We start from the raw sequence: 14,059 nt of genomic DNA on the forward strand, positions 1-14,059 counted from the left end.
GAAGTATACCCTAATAACCACTGGAGAGGCAAGATGAGCATGAAGCCCAGGCTGTGGTCCAGACTGAGAACAAAGAGCCTGGCTCTGCAGACCTGCTGCTTGAGGGCCCTTCACCCACAGAAGCGGGAAGCTGCTCCAAGGCTGCCAATTGGATTTGCAATGCCTACACCCCAACAACCGCCATTGGAGACATCCTCCTGACTGCTTGTCTGGCCATGCTGCTACTCCTCTGACGTGACCATGGTCTGTTTCTCTTTTCTCATAATAGAGTCTCAATGGACCACCATGCTTTGCCACCTTTAAAAACTAGGGTGAGCTCCAGCTGAGTATGTAGCAAAGGATGGCCTTGTGGGACATGAGTGGGAGGAGAGGCCCTTGGTCCTGTGAAGGCTCGATGCCCCAGTGTAGGGGAATGCCAGGACTGGGAGGCAGGAGTGGGTGGGTGGGTGGGTGGGTGGAGGGAACACCCTCATAGAAGCAGGGGGAGGGAAGATGGGATAGGGGGCTTTCAGAGGGAAAACCAGGAAAGGGGATAGCATTTGAAATGTAAATAAGAAAGTATCTAATCTTAAAAAACAAAACAAACAAAAAACCTAGAGTGAGCCTGAAGCTAAGTTCATGAATATCTCAACATCCCTAAGACTAGGGCAAAACCACCTTCCTAAAGATAAACAAACAGAAAGAGAGCATCCTTAGTTCTTTCTGAAATAGAGTCCTGGTAGAGTAGGAAAAGATTGTATGTCCTTTCTTTGTACTTAAAGGTACCTCAATAGGACTGTGGGCACAAGGTGGCCGGCATAGCTTAAAAATGCCATATAGGAACTAAAAACAATAGAAGCTTAAACTGCTGGCAAGCAGGAAGAAAAGAGAAACTAGACACAACAAAAACATAATTAAGTTAAAAACAGGCTTCCAGAATTCAGCTCCTATCTCCCCAAAAGGCCAAACAATCCAGCCCCTGGATACCGTTCTATAAAGCAAAGAGGAAAAACATTGTAGAAGACACAACAGAAGAACGATTTTAGAAAACTAAAACTGAAAGTTTCCTTCGTGGATCCAAACAAAATAATGGGGAATTTAAAAGCATATATTTATACCCACAGATAGTCTGTACTTATAAAGACATCTCTAGACCATTTTTAGAAAAGAGTTATCTGTAGTGATACCGAAATAGAAACACGGGGGGTGGGGGGCATTTTAACTATAAGAATGTCACAAGAACTCACTCAAGTCAGGCCCAGCAAAGGGATCATGAAATTACATGGAAGACTCACCTAAATATGGTGTTCTTTTCTGAACTGTGAATAGAGGTCAGGGAATCATTTCTACTGATATTTTGCCTTCTGTTATTATTAAATTGTACAGATGATCTAATTTTCTCTGAGGCGAGTCACATAAATTAATTTACTTTTAAAAAAGTCTGTTGCAGTGACTAAAATTTTTGCTTTAAAAATAATTATGGCTATTTCACAGGGTATAAATATATATAATTGTCATATAATTTTAGACAATATCCTGATCTGTTATAACTCTTCACAATTTGTGATAGAGGTATATCTTAATTAAAACAACTGAGATTGTCAAAACTACATAAAAATTAAAATTATCAAAATTAAGAGATATGATCCCTCAAGGTCAACTGGGCAAACACTACAGCACAGAAATCAGTGCTAAAATCGTGATAAAATCGTGATAAAATCCAACACAGACACTGACAGACCCCTGGAAGAGCACACCTCAAACTGTCAACAGGGCTGAGAACTCATAATGAGATTAAACACAGGGCTTCCGATTTGATTGGCTTACTCTAGTTCTAATTTATACAACGTGTGTACAAAATACAACACATGATGAATGAACACATATTATATATATTATATATGTTAATATATAATGCAACAAGCACATGACATGAGGTTGTGACTTATTTTCTTAATACTACTTGGCATTTTCTTGTGTTTTAATCAGCACACTTTTAGTAATTAAAAAGGTTTTCACATGTGAACCTTTGGGTCATTTAAATATTTTGTTCCTCAACAAAAGACTAATAAAAGGCAGAGGGAGGGAAGGAACTGAGTGGGAGGAGGGAGGGGGAGGTGAACAAGGATGGAGCAGAGACCGAAGGAAAGACCAACTAATAACCAGCCCAGCTCCAAACCCATCCTATGGACAATCACCAATCCCTGACACTCGTCATGATATTCCGTTATGCTTGCAGACAGGAGCCTAGCATAACTGTCCTCTGAGAGGCTCTACCCAGCAGCTGACTGAAACAGATGCAGAGACCCATAGCCAAACAGTGAACAGTCTGGGACACTTAGGGGGGAGTTAGAGGAAGAATTAAAGACCTTAAATAGATGGGAACCCCACAGGAAGACCAACAGAGTCACCAAACCTGGACCCCTGGGAGCTCTGAGTCTGAGCCAGCAAGCAAAGAACATACACAGGCTGAACCAAGGCCCTGGGCAGCTCAGTCATCATGGCTGCCTTGTCTGGCCTCAGTGGGAGAGGATGCACCTAAACTGGCAAAGACTTGATGTGCCAGAGTGTTGGGGGGGGGGGGATACCCATGGGGAGTCTCCACTCTCTCAGAGGAAAAGGGGACGGGGAAGAACTCTGTGAGGGAGGGAGCAGGAGGAGGAGCAGCAGCAGCGTTTCAGAGGTAAACAAACATTAATTTAATTAATCAGTTAAAAAGCCCTGGCCCCTCAGACAAGTGTGTTAGCTCTTCCACTCTGTCCTGCCCAGTATATCTGTGTTCAGACATCTACGGCAGGAGGATGACAAGTATAAGACTCTGGGTTTTTTATAACATGATTCATTTGGGGGATTTGTCTGTTTGGGGTGGGGGGAGAGGAAACAGGGTGTAATCAGTGCAGGAGAGAGAGAGAGAAGCCAAGCCTGCAGCGGTAATGAGGCTGGGGAGTCTTTCACAGGTTAGTCTTGAGATCATTTTTTTTTTAACCCTTAATTATGGCAGAGCCAAGGGGACATTTTATAACTGCAAGTCACAATCTGAAGAGAAAACTAAAGACCCTAGAGTAACTCAGAAGGCAGGGTTTTATTATTATTATTATTGTTTTATTATTATTATTATTATTATTATTATTATTATTATTCAGAAATCTTATTATTCTATCTTCTTTCGGAGAATACAGTGGTGTATGTAGCAGGCACAGAGTGATCGAGCAAGGAGAGGAAGGGGAGAGTATCCTAGCTGAGGGGAGGGGTCCTAGCTGAGGGGAGGGGGTCCTAGCTGAGGGGAGGGGTCCTAACTGAGGGGAGGGGTCCTAACTGAGGGGAGGGGGTCCTAGCTGAGGGGAGGGGTCCTAACTGAGGGGAGGGGGTCCTAGCTGAGGGGAGGGGTCCTAACTGAGGGGAGGGGGTCCTAGCTGAGGGGAGGGGTCCTAGCTGAGGGGAGGGGGTCCTAGCTGAGGGGAGGGGTCCTAACTGAGGGGAGGGGTCCTAGCTGAGGGGAGGGGTCCTAACTGAGGGGAGGGGGTCCTAGCTGAGGGGAGGGGTCCTAACTGAGGGGAGGGGGTCCTAGCTGAGAGGAGAGGGTCCTAACTGAGGGGAGGGGGTCTTAGCTGAGTTGTGAGCTATAGGTGGTAGATGAATATATTAATTTTTTTATTAATTGGAGTTTCTGACTAAATTTGTTCTGGCTCCTTAATATTTTGTTCTTAGGCCCAGTTTCACCCACACTCACATCTGCACTACCTGCCCAGGCCCATGTCCCTGGAAGGAGGGAGAGAGGAGGCCATGAGCCATTTTGTGAGTGAGGAGACAACTGGTTCAGACTGCATGTAACTGCTCTCAGAAACAACCAGGAGGAACGTGGAAAACTGTCCCTGCCTGCCATTTCCACAGACACATCACCCTTGTTCTCTAAACTCCTATTTTATGTGCAAAGCAAGACATCCCTCAAAAAAAAAAAAAAAATACCTCCTCAATATCACACACAGAAAATCACTTTTTACTATTATCAGAAAATTACCACAAAATCAAATGTCCAAAAGTGACTCATAAAAGTAAGCCAAATGAATTGGAAATCACATAGCCTTCCAAAATAATAATAATAATAATAATAATAATAATAATAATAATAATGATAATAGGAGCCAGGCCATTTTTAAAAAGCTATAGGAAGCCACAGGACTTGGACAACAATGTTCCAAGTGTTTTTAAAGGGCCTCCACTCCATAGCAAGTAAGGCATCTCCCAGTTCACCCATAAGGTTTCAAGTTAGAGAAGGACCCCTTGGACCTAACACCCGTGCTTGGGGACTTACGTAAAGAGGCACTTCACGGCAGCTCAACTCCATGGCTCCCGCATCTGTAATGGAAAGAACATGTGCATTAGGGTGGGGAGCCTGTCACCAGCCCTCAGAGTCCTCTGTGGTCCACAATTCAGTGTTGTCCTTAGGGAGGAAGGGGTACAATACTTAAGAAAGCTTCAGAGACACAAAGAAGAAAGCAGGGCTGGAGTACAGTTCAGTAGTGAAGTGCTTGCCTAGCCAAGGCCTCGAATTCGTTCTCAGCACCTCCTTCAAAAAGGAATACAGAAAAGGGACACTGTCTTATATAAAATTATTCTCCCCAAGAACACGGGATGGGAGCCCTTCAAAAAATTAAACACACGATTCAGTAATTTGACCTCTAATATGTACCCAGAAGGAAAATGGACTCAGTTGAACTTAGCAATCATACATACAAACAGCCAAAGTGGAGAAGCAAACTTAACACCCAGTGGCCTGTCCATGAGGACCAAAATGCAGCAGCCACGTACAATGGAGTATGTGTTCGGCAATAATATTCTTCCACAAGCTACAACATGGATGAGACTGAAAGAATTTATGTTAAGAAAAACTGAGCGAATCACAAAAGAAAAATTACTGTCGTCATTCCACTTATATGGGGTACCTAAAGAGTTAAATTCATAGAGGCAGAACAGAGGAAACAAAGACCGGAATTACCGCTGCTTGGGAGATGCACAACTTTTCTTCTGGAAGATAAAAGCACAGTCCTGAGGATGGACAAGGTGATACTGTACAGTGCAAACCTGCTTAGCGCAGCTGGATCACATACTCGAAACGGTCTGAATGATACCGCTCATCTATATTTTTTTTTACCACAACGCAAAGGCACAAACTTAAACTAAGTTACATATAGAATGTCCCGAGGCAAAATGAGGAGCTTGAAATATTCAAATTATGTATGTATGATGATATATATATATATATATATATATATATATATATATATATATATGACACATATATTCATGCCTCTATTCTTTCAGATTGGTTTCCATACATAATGAAATGCTATCACTTCCGACGGTCCACAAAAGCCACAGAGGGCCAACATGAACATTAGGAAAGCTGGTTGTAACTCACTACTGTCTGACAGGCTGCTAAGTCTACCTTGCCCAGATAACACAGAGGGTATAAGACCATTCATGCCTCTCTGACACAGAGCTCAAAGATTCCGACCACATGACCACAGTGGACACACAGCCCACCAACGGGCTAACCAACTCCTCTGCCAGCTGCATGAACTTCCATCTGCCTGTGCATATCTGTTTAAAGGTAGAGCGCAAAGGTGTCTGTGAACAGACAGGTGGACAAATGAAGTGTGGCACGTACATACAATGGAATGTGATTCTACCTGAAGAGGGAAGGAACACATGCCACAGCCTGGAGGAATCTCAGCAGTGCATCCTCGGTGAAGTGAGCCAGACAGAAAGAGCAATGCCCTGTGGTTCCTGTAACATGGGATAGTGAGCATCAATGGTTTCCGAGAGCAGGGACGGGAGACTGTTTTGTTTAATGGACTTTAATAGATGCCTGGCTTCAGGCTTTGCACAATGAAAACTTCTAAAATGGATAATGGTAATGGAGAGTAATAATGTGCTTAACACTCCAACCTGAGCTTGCGCACGCGCACACACACACTCACACAACGGTTGCAATGGTAGACTCTATGTTTGATAGACAGTCATAATTGAGAATAAAAACAGTCTCAAAATAGCACCTCGAGGCTGGTTTTCTGATTAAAAAATCAAAGAGCCACCGTCATTCGCTGGCCATCTGCTGTGTATCACAGTGCCACCAAAGTGGGGGTGGTCCAGCCCCTATGAGCTTCGGCTGAAAGACAGCTAAAAGTTGGACAAAGTACAGAACAGAGCACGTGGAAATTCCAAATGTGACAGACAAGGAACCTCATCACTGTCTACCCGCAACCCCAAAACTACACCACTCTCCACGGCCAACTCTCAGTTCTGTTCACCCGGCTCTTTGGGTTACAGCTCCATTGTAAGACTAGGTGGCACTTTGCAATCTGAATGGTGACATTCAGTGTACAAGTTCCCAGAGGATACACTTTGCAAGGAAGAATATGAAGAGTTCTATTTTTACTTATTTTATCTAAAATAATTTTGTCTAAAATTAAGTGTCCTAATACTTTATACACACTCTAGCACAGAAACCTCTCAGTCACAAGTCACGTGAGTTATCTTGAAAAACAAGTTATCATAGTTGGGAAGGGGATGGGGGAGCCAAGGATCTGACAGCAGGGTGCTTCTCAACCCTTATTTTCAATACAGCATTTCCCATGCTGGCTCGAGTGAGAACCCACTGGAGTGGGCTCCTGAGTGGTAATCTAATTCTAGCAAAACTAACTTCACAAGTTAAACCAATGGCTTCCAGGGTCAAGGAAAGAACTTCCCACGAATGATAATACGAACAAGAATATGACAGAATAGTCTTAATAAGAATTCCTAATAGGACTCTTTGTCAGCTCCTATTGGAAATTAAAATAGTGAAATAACGTGCAACTCAAGAGCCCTGACAAACGGAAGGCCTCCAATCTCTGACCTCCAACCTCTGACCTCTGACCTCCAACTTCCACACTATTTGTATATGTGTGGTGGGGGCGAGGAGTCGTAGACAGGATTTCTTTATATAGCTCTGCCTGTGTTGGAACTTGCTCTGTAGACTAAACTGGCTTCTAACTCAAGAGATTTGCCTAGCTCTGCCTCCCAACTGCTGGGTTCAAAGGCATGTGCCACCACTGCCTGGCCAAACTCTAAATTATCAAGAATTCAACTTTGAACACTGAATCTATGTGTGTTAGCACTGACCCGGACTCTCATCCTGTCTGCTGTGTACCAGGACAGCAGCAGTTCATCCTGCCACGCTCACAGTCGGGCCATATGTAATCCCATACCAAAGGTGAAGGTAAAACTCCATTCCTATTTAACATCAAAAATGTATCATTGTAGCAATGTGGTGATTTAAATAGCAGACATAATAAAGAAAAAAATTAAAACAAATTTCTTCATGAGGAAAACTATTTCAGACCCATGTATAAAAAAAATCAATAAAACAGGGTAAAGTTTTACTACATGCTTAGATAAAAATATGTTTGGCCCCTTCTTACACAAAGAACTACAGGCAATTAAAGAATGCTATGGGCAGGAGAAATAGTCTTGACCAGAGAGGAGCACCTTAACCAGTTATGTAATATCAAATATTCAGCCTCCAAAATTATACATACAAGTAGCATTATACAAACTAGGAGTGGTGGCACACAACTTTAGTCCCAGCAGTCTGGAGGCAGAGGTAAGAGGATTTCTGTGAGTTCCAGGCCAGCCTGGTCTACATAGTGAGTTCTCGGATAGCCAAAACCACAAAGAGGAACTCTGTCTAAAAAAAAAAAAAAAAAAAAAAAAAAGTAAAACAAATGAATGAAAAACAAGGAACAGACTAAGCAGGTTATATTTATGTATACACACACACACATATTTTTAATGGAAAAAAAAGGCCATAAATTTGAGAGTATGAAAAGGTATATGGTAGGGTTTAGGAGGGAGGAAGAGAAATGGGGAAATGATGTAATTACATTATAATCTCGCCGGGTGGTGGTGGCGCACGCCTTTAATCCCAGCACTTGGGAGGCAGAGACAGCCGAATTTCTGAGTTCGAGGCCAGCCTGGTCTATAGAGTGAGTTCCAGGATAGCCAGGGCTACACAGAGAAACCCTGTCTCGAAAAACCAAAAAAAAAAAAAAAAAAAAAAGAAAGAAAGAAAAAAGAAAAAAAAAACATTATAATCTCGAAAAGAAATATTTTTTTTAAAAAAATAATTTTCCATAAGTCAGCTTATATTTGCTAGAGGTTTTTTTTTTGTTGTTGTTTTGTTTTGTTTTTTTTTTTAAATTTGGTTGTTTGTTTCTAAACAGGGATCAAACTCAAGATTTTGGGCATTGTATACAAGCACTCTGATACTAAACTATACTCCCAATACTTGGTGTTTTGAGACAAGAGTCTTAGTTATAAGCTCAGACTAAGAGCTTTGATTATAGGCATACAGCACAGCATCTGGCTGGAGTTTGTTAATAAAATATACCAAAAAATAAGTGGTCCAGGGGGAGTGGAAAGAGATAAGAGTAGATGTGGTTATGATCAAAATCTATTGAACACATATATGAAATTGTCAAAGAATACTGGGGGGGGAGGGGAGGAACACATCTTTGTAAACATTACACCCAGCAGAGTGTCCATCCATGAGACAAGATAAGAAGGTAGTCCTTCCTGTTCAGCGTGACTCAATAGCTGGTGTGGGATCAAATTTCGAGTGTCTGACCCCCAAACACTTTATTTTAGGCATATTTAAGCACAGCACAATTTGGTGGGGAAAAGTTTCCGGATGATAATTAACTAATTCCGTGCACTCAGTAAAGCCTAAGACATGACTGCATCAAAACGCTTTGCGAAGTTTGTGACATCTTCATAAAGATGGGTTCTGAAGATGGACTGAGAAAAACAAGCTCATGATAAGGGAAGAGGGTCGCCAGGCTATTAACCACCTGTGTCCCAGCCTTCTGGGTGGGAAACTGGTTCTACCCCTCTTCCTTTGAAGAGGCAACCCTATTTGTCATTTGTTGTTTCCCTAGTGCTTATCTCTAAGCACAGGACCTCCGTGCCTCTCACAGAACACATTTTTAAATATGTTTAATATGTTTTTTAAATATATTTAAAATACATATATACCAAAAGCATCATAAAAGGTATATTCTGAAGTGCAAATTACTTCCTTTAAAAAAAAGTTTAAAAAAAAAAAAAACAGTGACAAAGCAGTTCGTTGTTTTGGTTCTGGGGAGGTAGGCACACAGGCACATGTATGTGTACATGATCCGAGGACAGAGGAGGGCTCCTGTATCACTCTCAACCTTATTCGTTTAAGACAAAGACCACAGTTCTTAGAAGCTTGCCTTTTTGGCTAGACTGGCTGGCTGGCCAGAAAGCTCCTGGATCTGCCTGTTGCCAACTTCCAGTGCCGGGATTTAAAGGCACAGATGACCATGGCTAGCTTTTCACGTGGGTGCTAAGGATTCAAATCCAGGTTCTAACGCTTGCATGGCTACTGCCCATACCGAATGAGCCATCTTCACAGGCGCTAATAAACCTTTAAAGGCACATTCACTTTGACATTTGTGAACTATATAATGAAGGACTTGAAGCCAAACGTACACAGAGGTCTATAGAGCTTTAGCCGGTCAGAATGGCTCATTTCAGGGAAATATTTCAGTGTGCTCAGATCTTTACAACTTCTGTCATGAGACAGGAAGCAATCAGAAAAGACTTTACCACACTACACAGGCTACATTGTGGCAGAAAGAGTGCTTTTTAAAGTTGTCAAACTTAAACATGTGCTACTTGATTTTCTTCTGTAAATACAAGGGTATTCTAAGCTTTCTGGGATTTAAGTATCTAGTTATGTTGGAGGCTTTGTTTGGGGGCAAAAAAAAAATCTTAAACAGCCTGTCCTTTTCAGAAAGAAGTAGCACTTTAGTAAGTGAGCAAAGGGAATGTGGTCCAAGACTGTTCAGAGTCTGTCATGGGGAAGATGGCGTGAAAAGGATCATCTGGGCCACTTCCTCCTATATTTATGACACCATAAAGATAAATGTCATGGGTCCTCTCATCGGAGGCTCCTAGCTCCAAATCTTCAGATGTGAGTACATAGCCTGGAGCAACTGCCAGAAACCAGGAGAGTCAAAAGGGATATTTCCCAAGGTAGGGAAGTGGGGAATAGCAGGGTACAAGCTATCCAATCAGGGAAATGGGAAAGCAAGGGGTGGGAGGACTCTAATTAGGGAATAGGGAGAGAGATAAATACAGACAAACAGTAAAATAATAATAAGAAGGTCTGAAAAGTCATAAGGAATCATACTGTTAGCTGTTTGCCTTAAAAAGGCCTATTATGCCGGGTGGTGGTGGCGCACGCCTTTAATCCCAGCACTTGGGAGGCAGAGGCAGGCGGATTTCTGAGTTCGAAGCCAGCATGGTCTACAGAGTGAGTTCCAGGACAGCCAGGACTACACAGAGAAACCCTGTCTCGGAAAACAAACAAACAAACAAGGCCTATTATACATATAATTTTATGTGTATATTTAAATATAAAATTTAAATAAAAATTTCTCACCTGGACAATGCTCCTTTCAAAAATCAAAGACCACTGAAGGACCCACTTCTGTCTCCCATACCACCATAGCTATTCAGTACTAATTCTTTATAGCAGCATTGTTGAATATTGTTTAGAACCAACAGAAGACCTCGGCCATCATTTGTTTATTTGATGCCACCTGACTAACCTTTCTCTCCTCCCACTCTGTACAGTGGGAAGCCCCACAGCACACGCCACTTTTGAGTTATCGGCCAGGGCTGTTTAAAAGACTCTCAAAACATGCAGCCCATTGCTGCAGCCCTTGGTTCCCTCAGAAGTGGGAGGTAAGTCTCTACTGCTGAAGATGCCACACACTTTAGACTCAGGGCTCAGAGACCCTTGAGCAGGAACTGTCCTGAATGCCTCCCCTCTGAGAACTAACTTTCATGATATCAGAAGGCACCACAAAAGCTCCAAAGGAGAGAAGACCAACAGTTCTACCTAGCTATGACACCTATAAACTAGCATGACACAGTAAGCCTAGAGGTTATTGTGAAGTTATGAGTCTTGAAGGAGAGCCTACAACTACCGCCTTACTGAACCAGCATAATTCCTAACTACAGTCTAAATATGTTTCCTAATAGACAAAGATAAGGGTAGCACTCACCCCTTATCACAGACTGAATAGGCTGTATTTAGGAATAACACCACACACACACATAACACTAATTAATAATAATAATAATAATAATAATAATAATAATAATAATAATAATAATGCCATGAATTTGAAAGACAGCAAGAGGCATATGGGAGAATTTGGGGGGAGAAAAAAAAGGGGAGAGATGACATAATTATATTATAATCTCAAAAAGAAAAGAAAAGGAGTGTTTCTGCATGTGCCCACAGCCTGGGACACATGGTTTTGTGAGGATTTTATGCTTTAAGTTTGCATTTATGGTAGCTCTCACCTCTGTACTCTGTAAATTTTTTTGGAAAAATAGATTTCAGTCTATGTTTTAAAAACCGTCCAGGAGGAGCATTTCCTAGCTTTCGTGTTAGTTTGTTTGATTTCTAGAACACCTCCTGGTTAGTTTGCAGAAGGACAGACAGCTATCAGGGAAGGTAAGCACTTCTTTACCAACCCTTGCAGAATTGGTGACTGGAACCGGAAGCTAACCCTCTCAGTCTCGAGGACGGCTAGCAGAGAAAGTCTTTGGCAAAGCCTGTATCACAGAGAAGTATCTCCTTTGATCAGCAGACACTTCAAACCTATTTCGAAGAAGACAGCAAAGAGAAACAAACAAAGGCCTCAGAGCCTCCAACTAACGTTTCACACTGATGGTTTTAGAAAATAAACGTTACTGTGGAAGCTTTACTACCTTCCTGAATCCTTATAACCTTTTCCGTTTTTGCAAAGGCTGTAGAATATGCATTGTTGTGTTATCGTGGTGTATGCATAAACGTATGGACACATTGAGTAAGATACATGCTAACTTTTTTTTTTTCTTAATAGACTACATATTAGCATTTTAAAAATCTGCTTCTAAAAAGAGCAAGCCCTTCCCCCTTGGTCGGCCATGCGCAGCCGTCACAGCAGCATCCTTTCAGTTAGTTCAGGTGGCTACGGCTCTGGGGGTAAGGTAGAATTCTCCAGTGCATATAATCTGCACCCCAGGAGGAGGTGGTGCATGTGACCTGCACCCCAGGGTGACATGATGCATGTGACCTACACCCAGGGTAACATGATACAAGTTATCTGCAGCCAGGGTGAGGTGGAAGATATGACCTGTGCCCAGGGTGACATGATGCATGTGATCTGCACCCAGGGTGAGGAGGTGCATGTGACCTGCACCCCAGGGTGACCTGATGTAAGTCACCTGCACCCAGGGTGAGAAGGTGCATGTGATCTGCACCAGGGTGAGGAGGTGCATGTGACCTACACCCAGGGTGAGATGATGCATGTGACCTGCGCCCAGGGTGAGATGCACCTTGACCTGGCCTGTGAAGGACCTGCCTTCTTCCACATCACTCACATAAGGCTAAGTGAGACTGAGAGCTGCCTCAGACTTGATCTCAGCAGAACCAGCCAGGGCCAGACAACACGTTACTGACTTTGTGCCTTCTGTTTGATAACTCATATCTTATTCCTGTCAGCTCAGCCTCTTGCTGTTTTTAGTATAGAAATTTAAAGGCCACTTTGATTGATATTAGTTACATTTTCCAGATGAAATCCCTTTGACTCCTTAAGCAAAATAAGCATAAACCAAAATAAGTGACATCATGGTTGAAAGGCTGGGTTTCCTTGAAGCTTTTAATATTTTGTACATTTCAGCTTAAATGTCTGGCTCTAGTTACTGTAGACTTTGAAACTATCTAATCTTTGCATGTATGTGGTTTGTGGTTGTGTGAACATTTGTGTGTTTGAATAAGTGTGCACACACACAGCATGATGCATATATGGAGGTCAGAGGACAACTTTTGGGCTTGACCCCCACCCTCCACCTTGCTTAAGGCAGGGTCTCTTGGTCTTTGCTCTCACTGTGTAGGCCAGACCAGCTGACAGGCAGGTTTCTGGGGACTCTCCTGTTTCCTGCCTTCTCCCTAAAGGAGCTCTAGGATTATGTGGGCAATAGAAATTCAGATTCTCCTCCCCACGCTTGGGCAGCAAATGCTGGACCCACCGAACCATCTCTCTAGTCCTGAGACTACTTTAAAAGTGTTTGATAGCTGAAGATCCCACATAAATTCTGGTAGCAATAAGAGAGGCCCCAAGGTCATTCCAAATCCTTCTAAAACTCCTACTGAAATTCCCTAAAAGAGCTGGGGAGAAAGTAATTTGAAAAAAAATTAGGATCCACCTAATACACCTAACCGTCAAACTTCCAACTGGATATTTTTAAGCTTTTATTCCCCTTGGGTTTTTCCCAGATGAACTCCTCTTTCGTGGGAAGGGGCTCTGAGGCCTGCTCTTGCTGGTTAAACTATGCTGGGTCTCCTTCTACACCAAGTTCCATAAACACACAAGTTTGTATTTTGCCGTGCCAGTCGTAGCCGCCCTTGGCCCTCAGCATCTCGCTGTAGAAACGTCACACTCTAGCTTCTGCTGTGTTCCCAAGGCCTGACTCCCTCTAGGTCTAAAAACATTTTTAGGGAAAGTAAATGCCAAAGTATTTCCAAAAATATCACAGATACCAATGGATAGTCTGGACAATAATCCATAATTTTTTTTTTTTTGTTAAGTTTGTTTCCAAAAAGAGAAACAAAATTCACTAATGGGATGATGGGATACTAAAATAGGTTTACAACAAATATCTAATATCCAAAATTTTTGATTGGCAATTAATTCTAAAGAAAAATATTAGATTATTTTAAGTACACTAAATATTTAAAGTTAGGAGGGAACGTAAATAAAACATTCACCTTGCAAAGAAAAAGTCAGTTTCCCCCTTCATGAAATTCCAGGTCTTGAACTCTTATACCTCCAAATGAAACAGTCATGGATGTGAAGCCATGACTTTATTGTTCTGTTGTGAGGATTTCTTGGAGTGGGAGTATTGTCTGTCTGTCTGTCTGTCTGTCTGTCTGACTGTCTGTTTTGAGACAGGG

General features: G+C 42.3%; 1 protein-coding gene across 2 annotated transcripts in view; it reads right to left on the minus strand.

The window, feature by feature from the left end:
- The window catches only part of Arhgef28 (Rho guanine nucleotide exchange factor 28), a 282,901-nt gene that overhangs the window by 219,625 nt on the left and 49,217 nt on the right, over positions 1-14,059 (minus strand). For both annotated transcript variants that reach the window (XM_076927245.1, XM_076927246.1), the window contains exon 2: positions 4,292-4,335. In XM_076927245.1, the coding sequence (XP_076783360.1) occupies positions 4,292-4,335 (44 nt within the window). The remainder of the gene's footprint in view (positions 1-4,291; positions 4,336-14,059) is intronic.

This window comes from Arvicanthis niloticus, chromosome 29, assembly GCF_011762505.2.
Source record: "Arvicanthis niloticus isolate mArvNil1 chromosome 29, mArvNil1.pat.X, whole genome shotgun sequence".
Lineage (NCBI taxonomy): Eukaryota > Metazoa > Chordata > Mammalia > Rodentia > Muridae > Arvicanthis > Arvicanthis niloticus.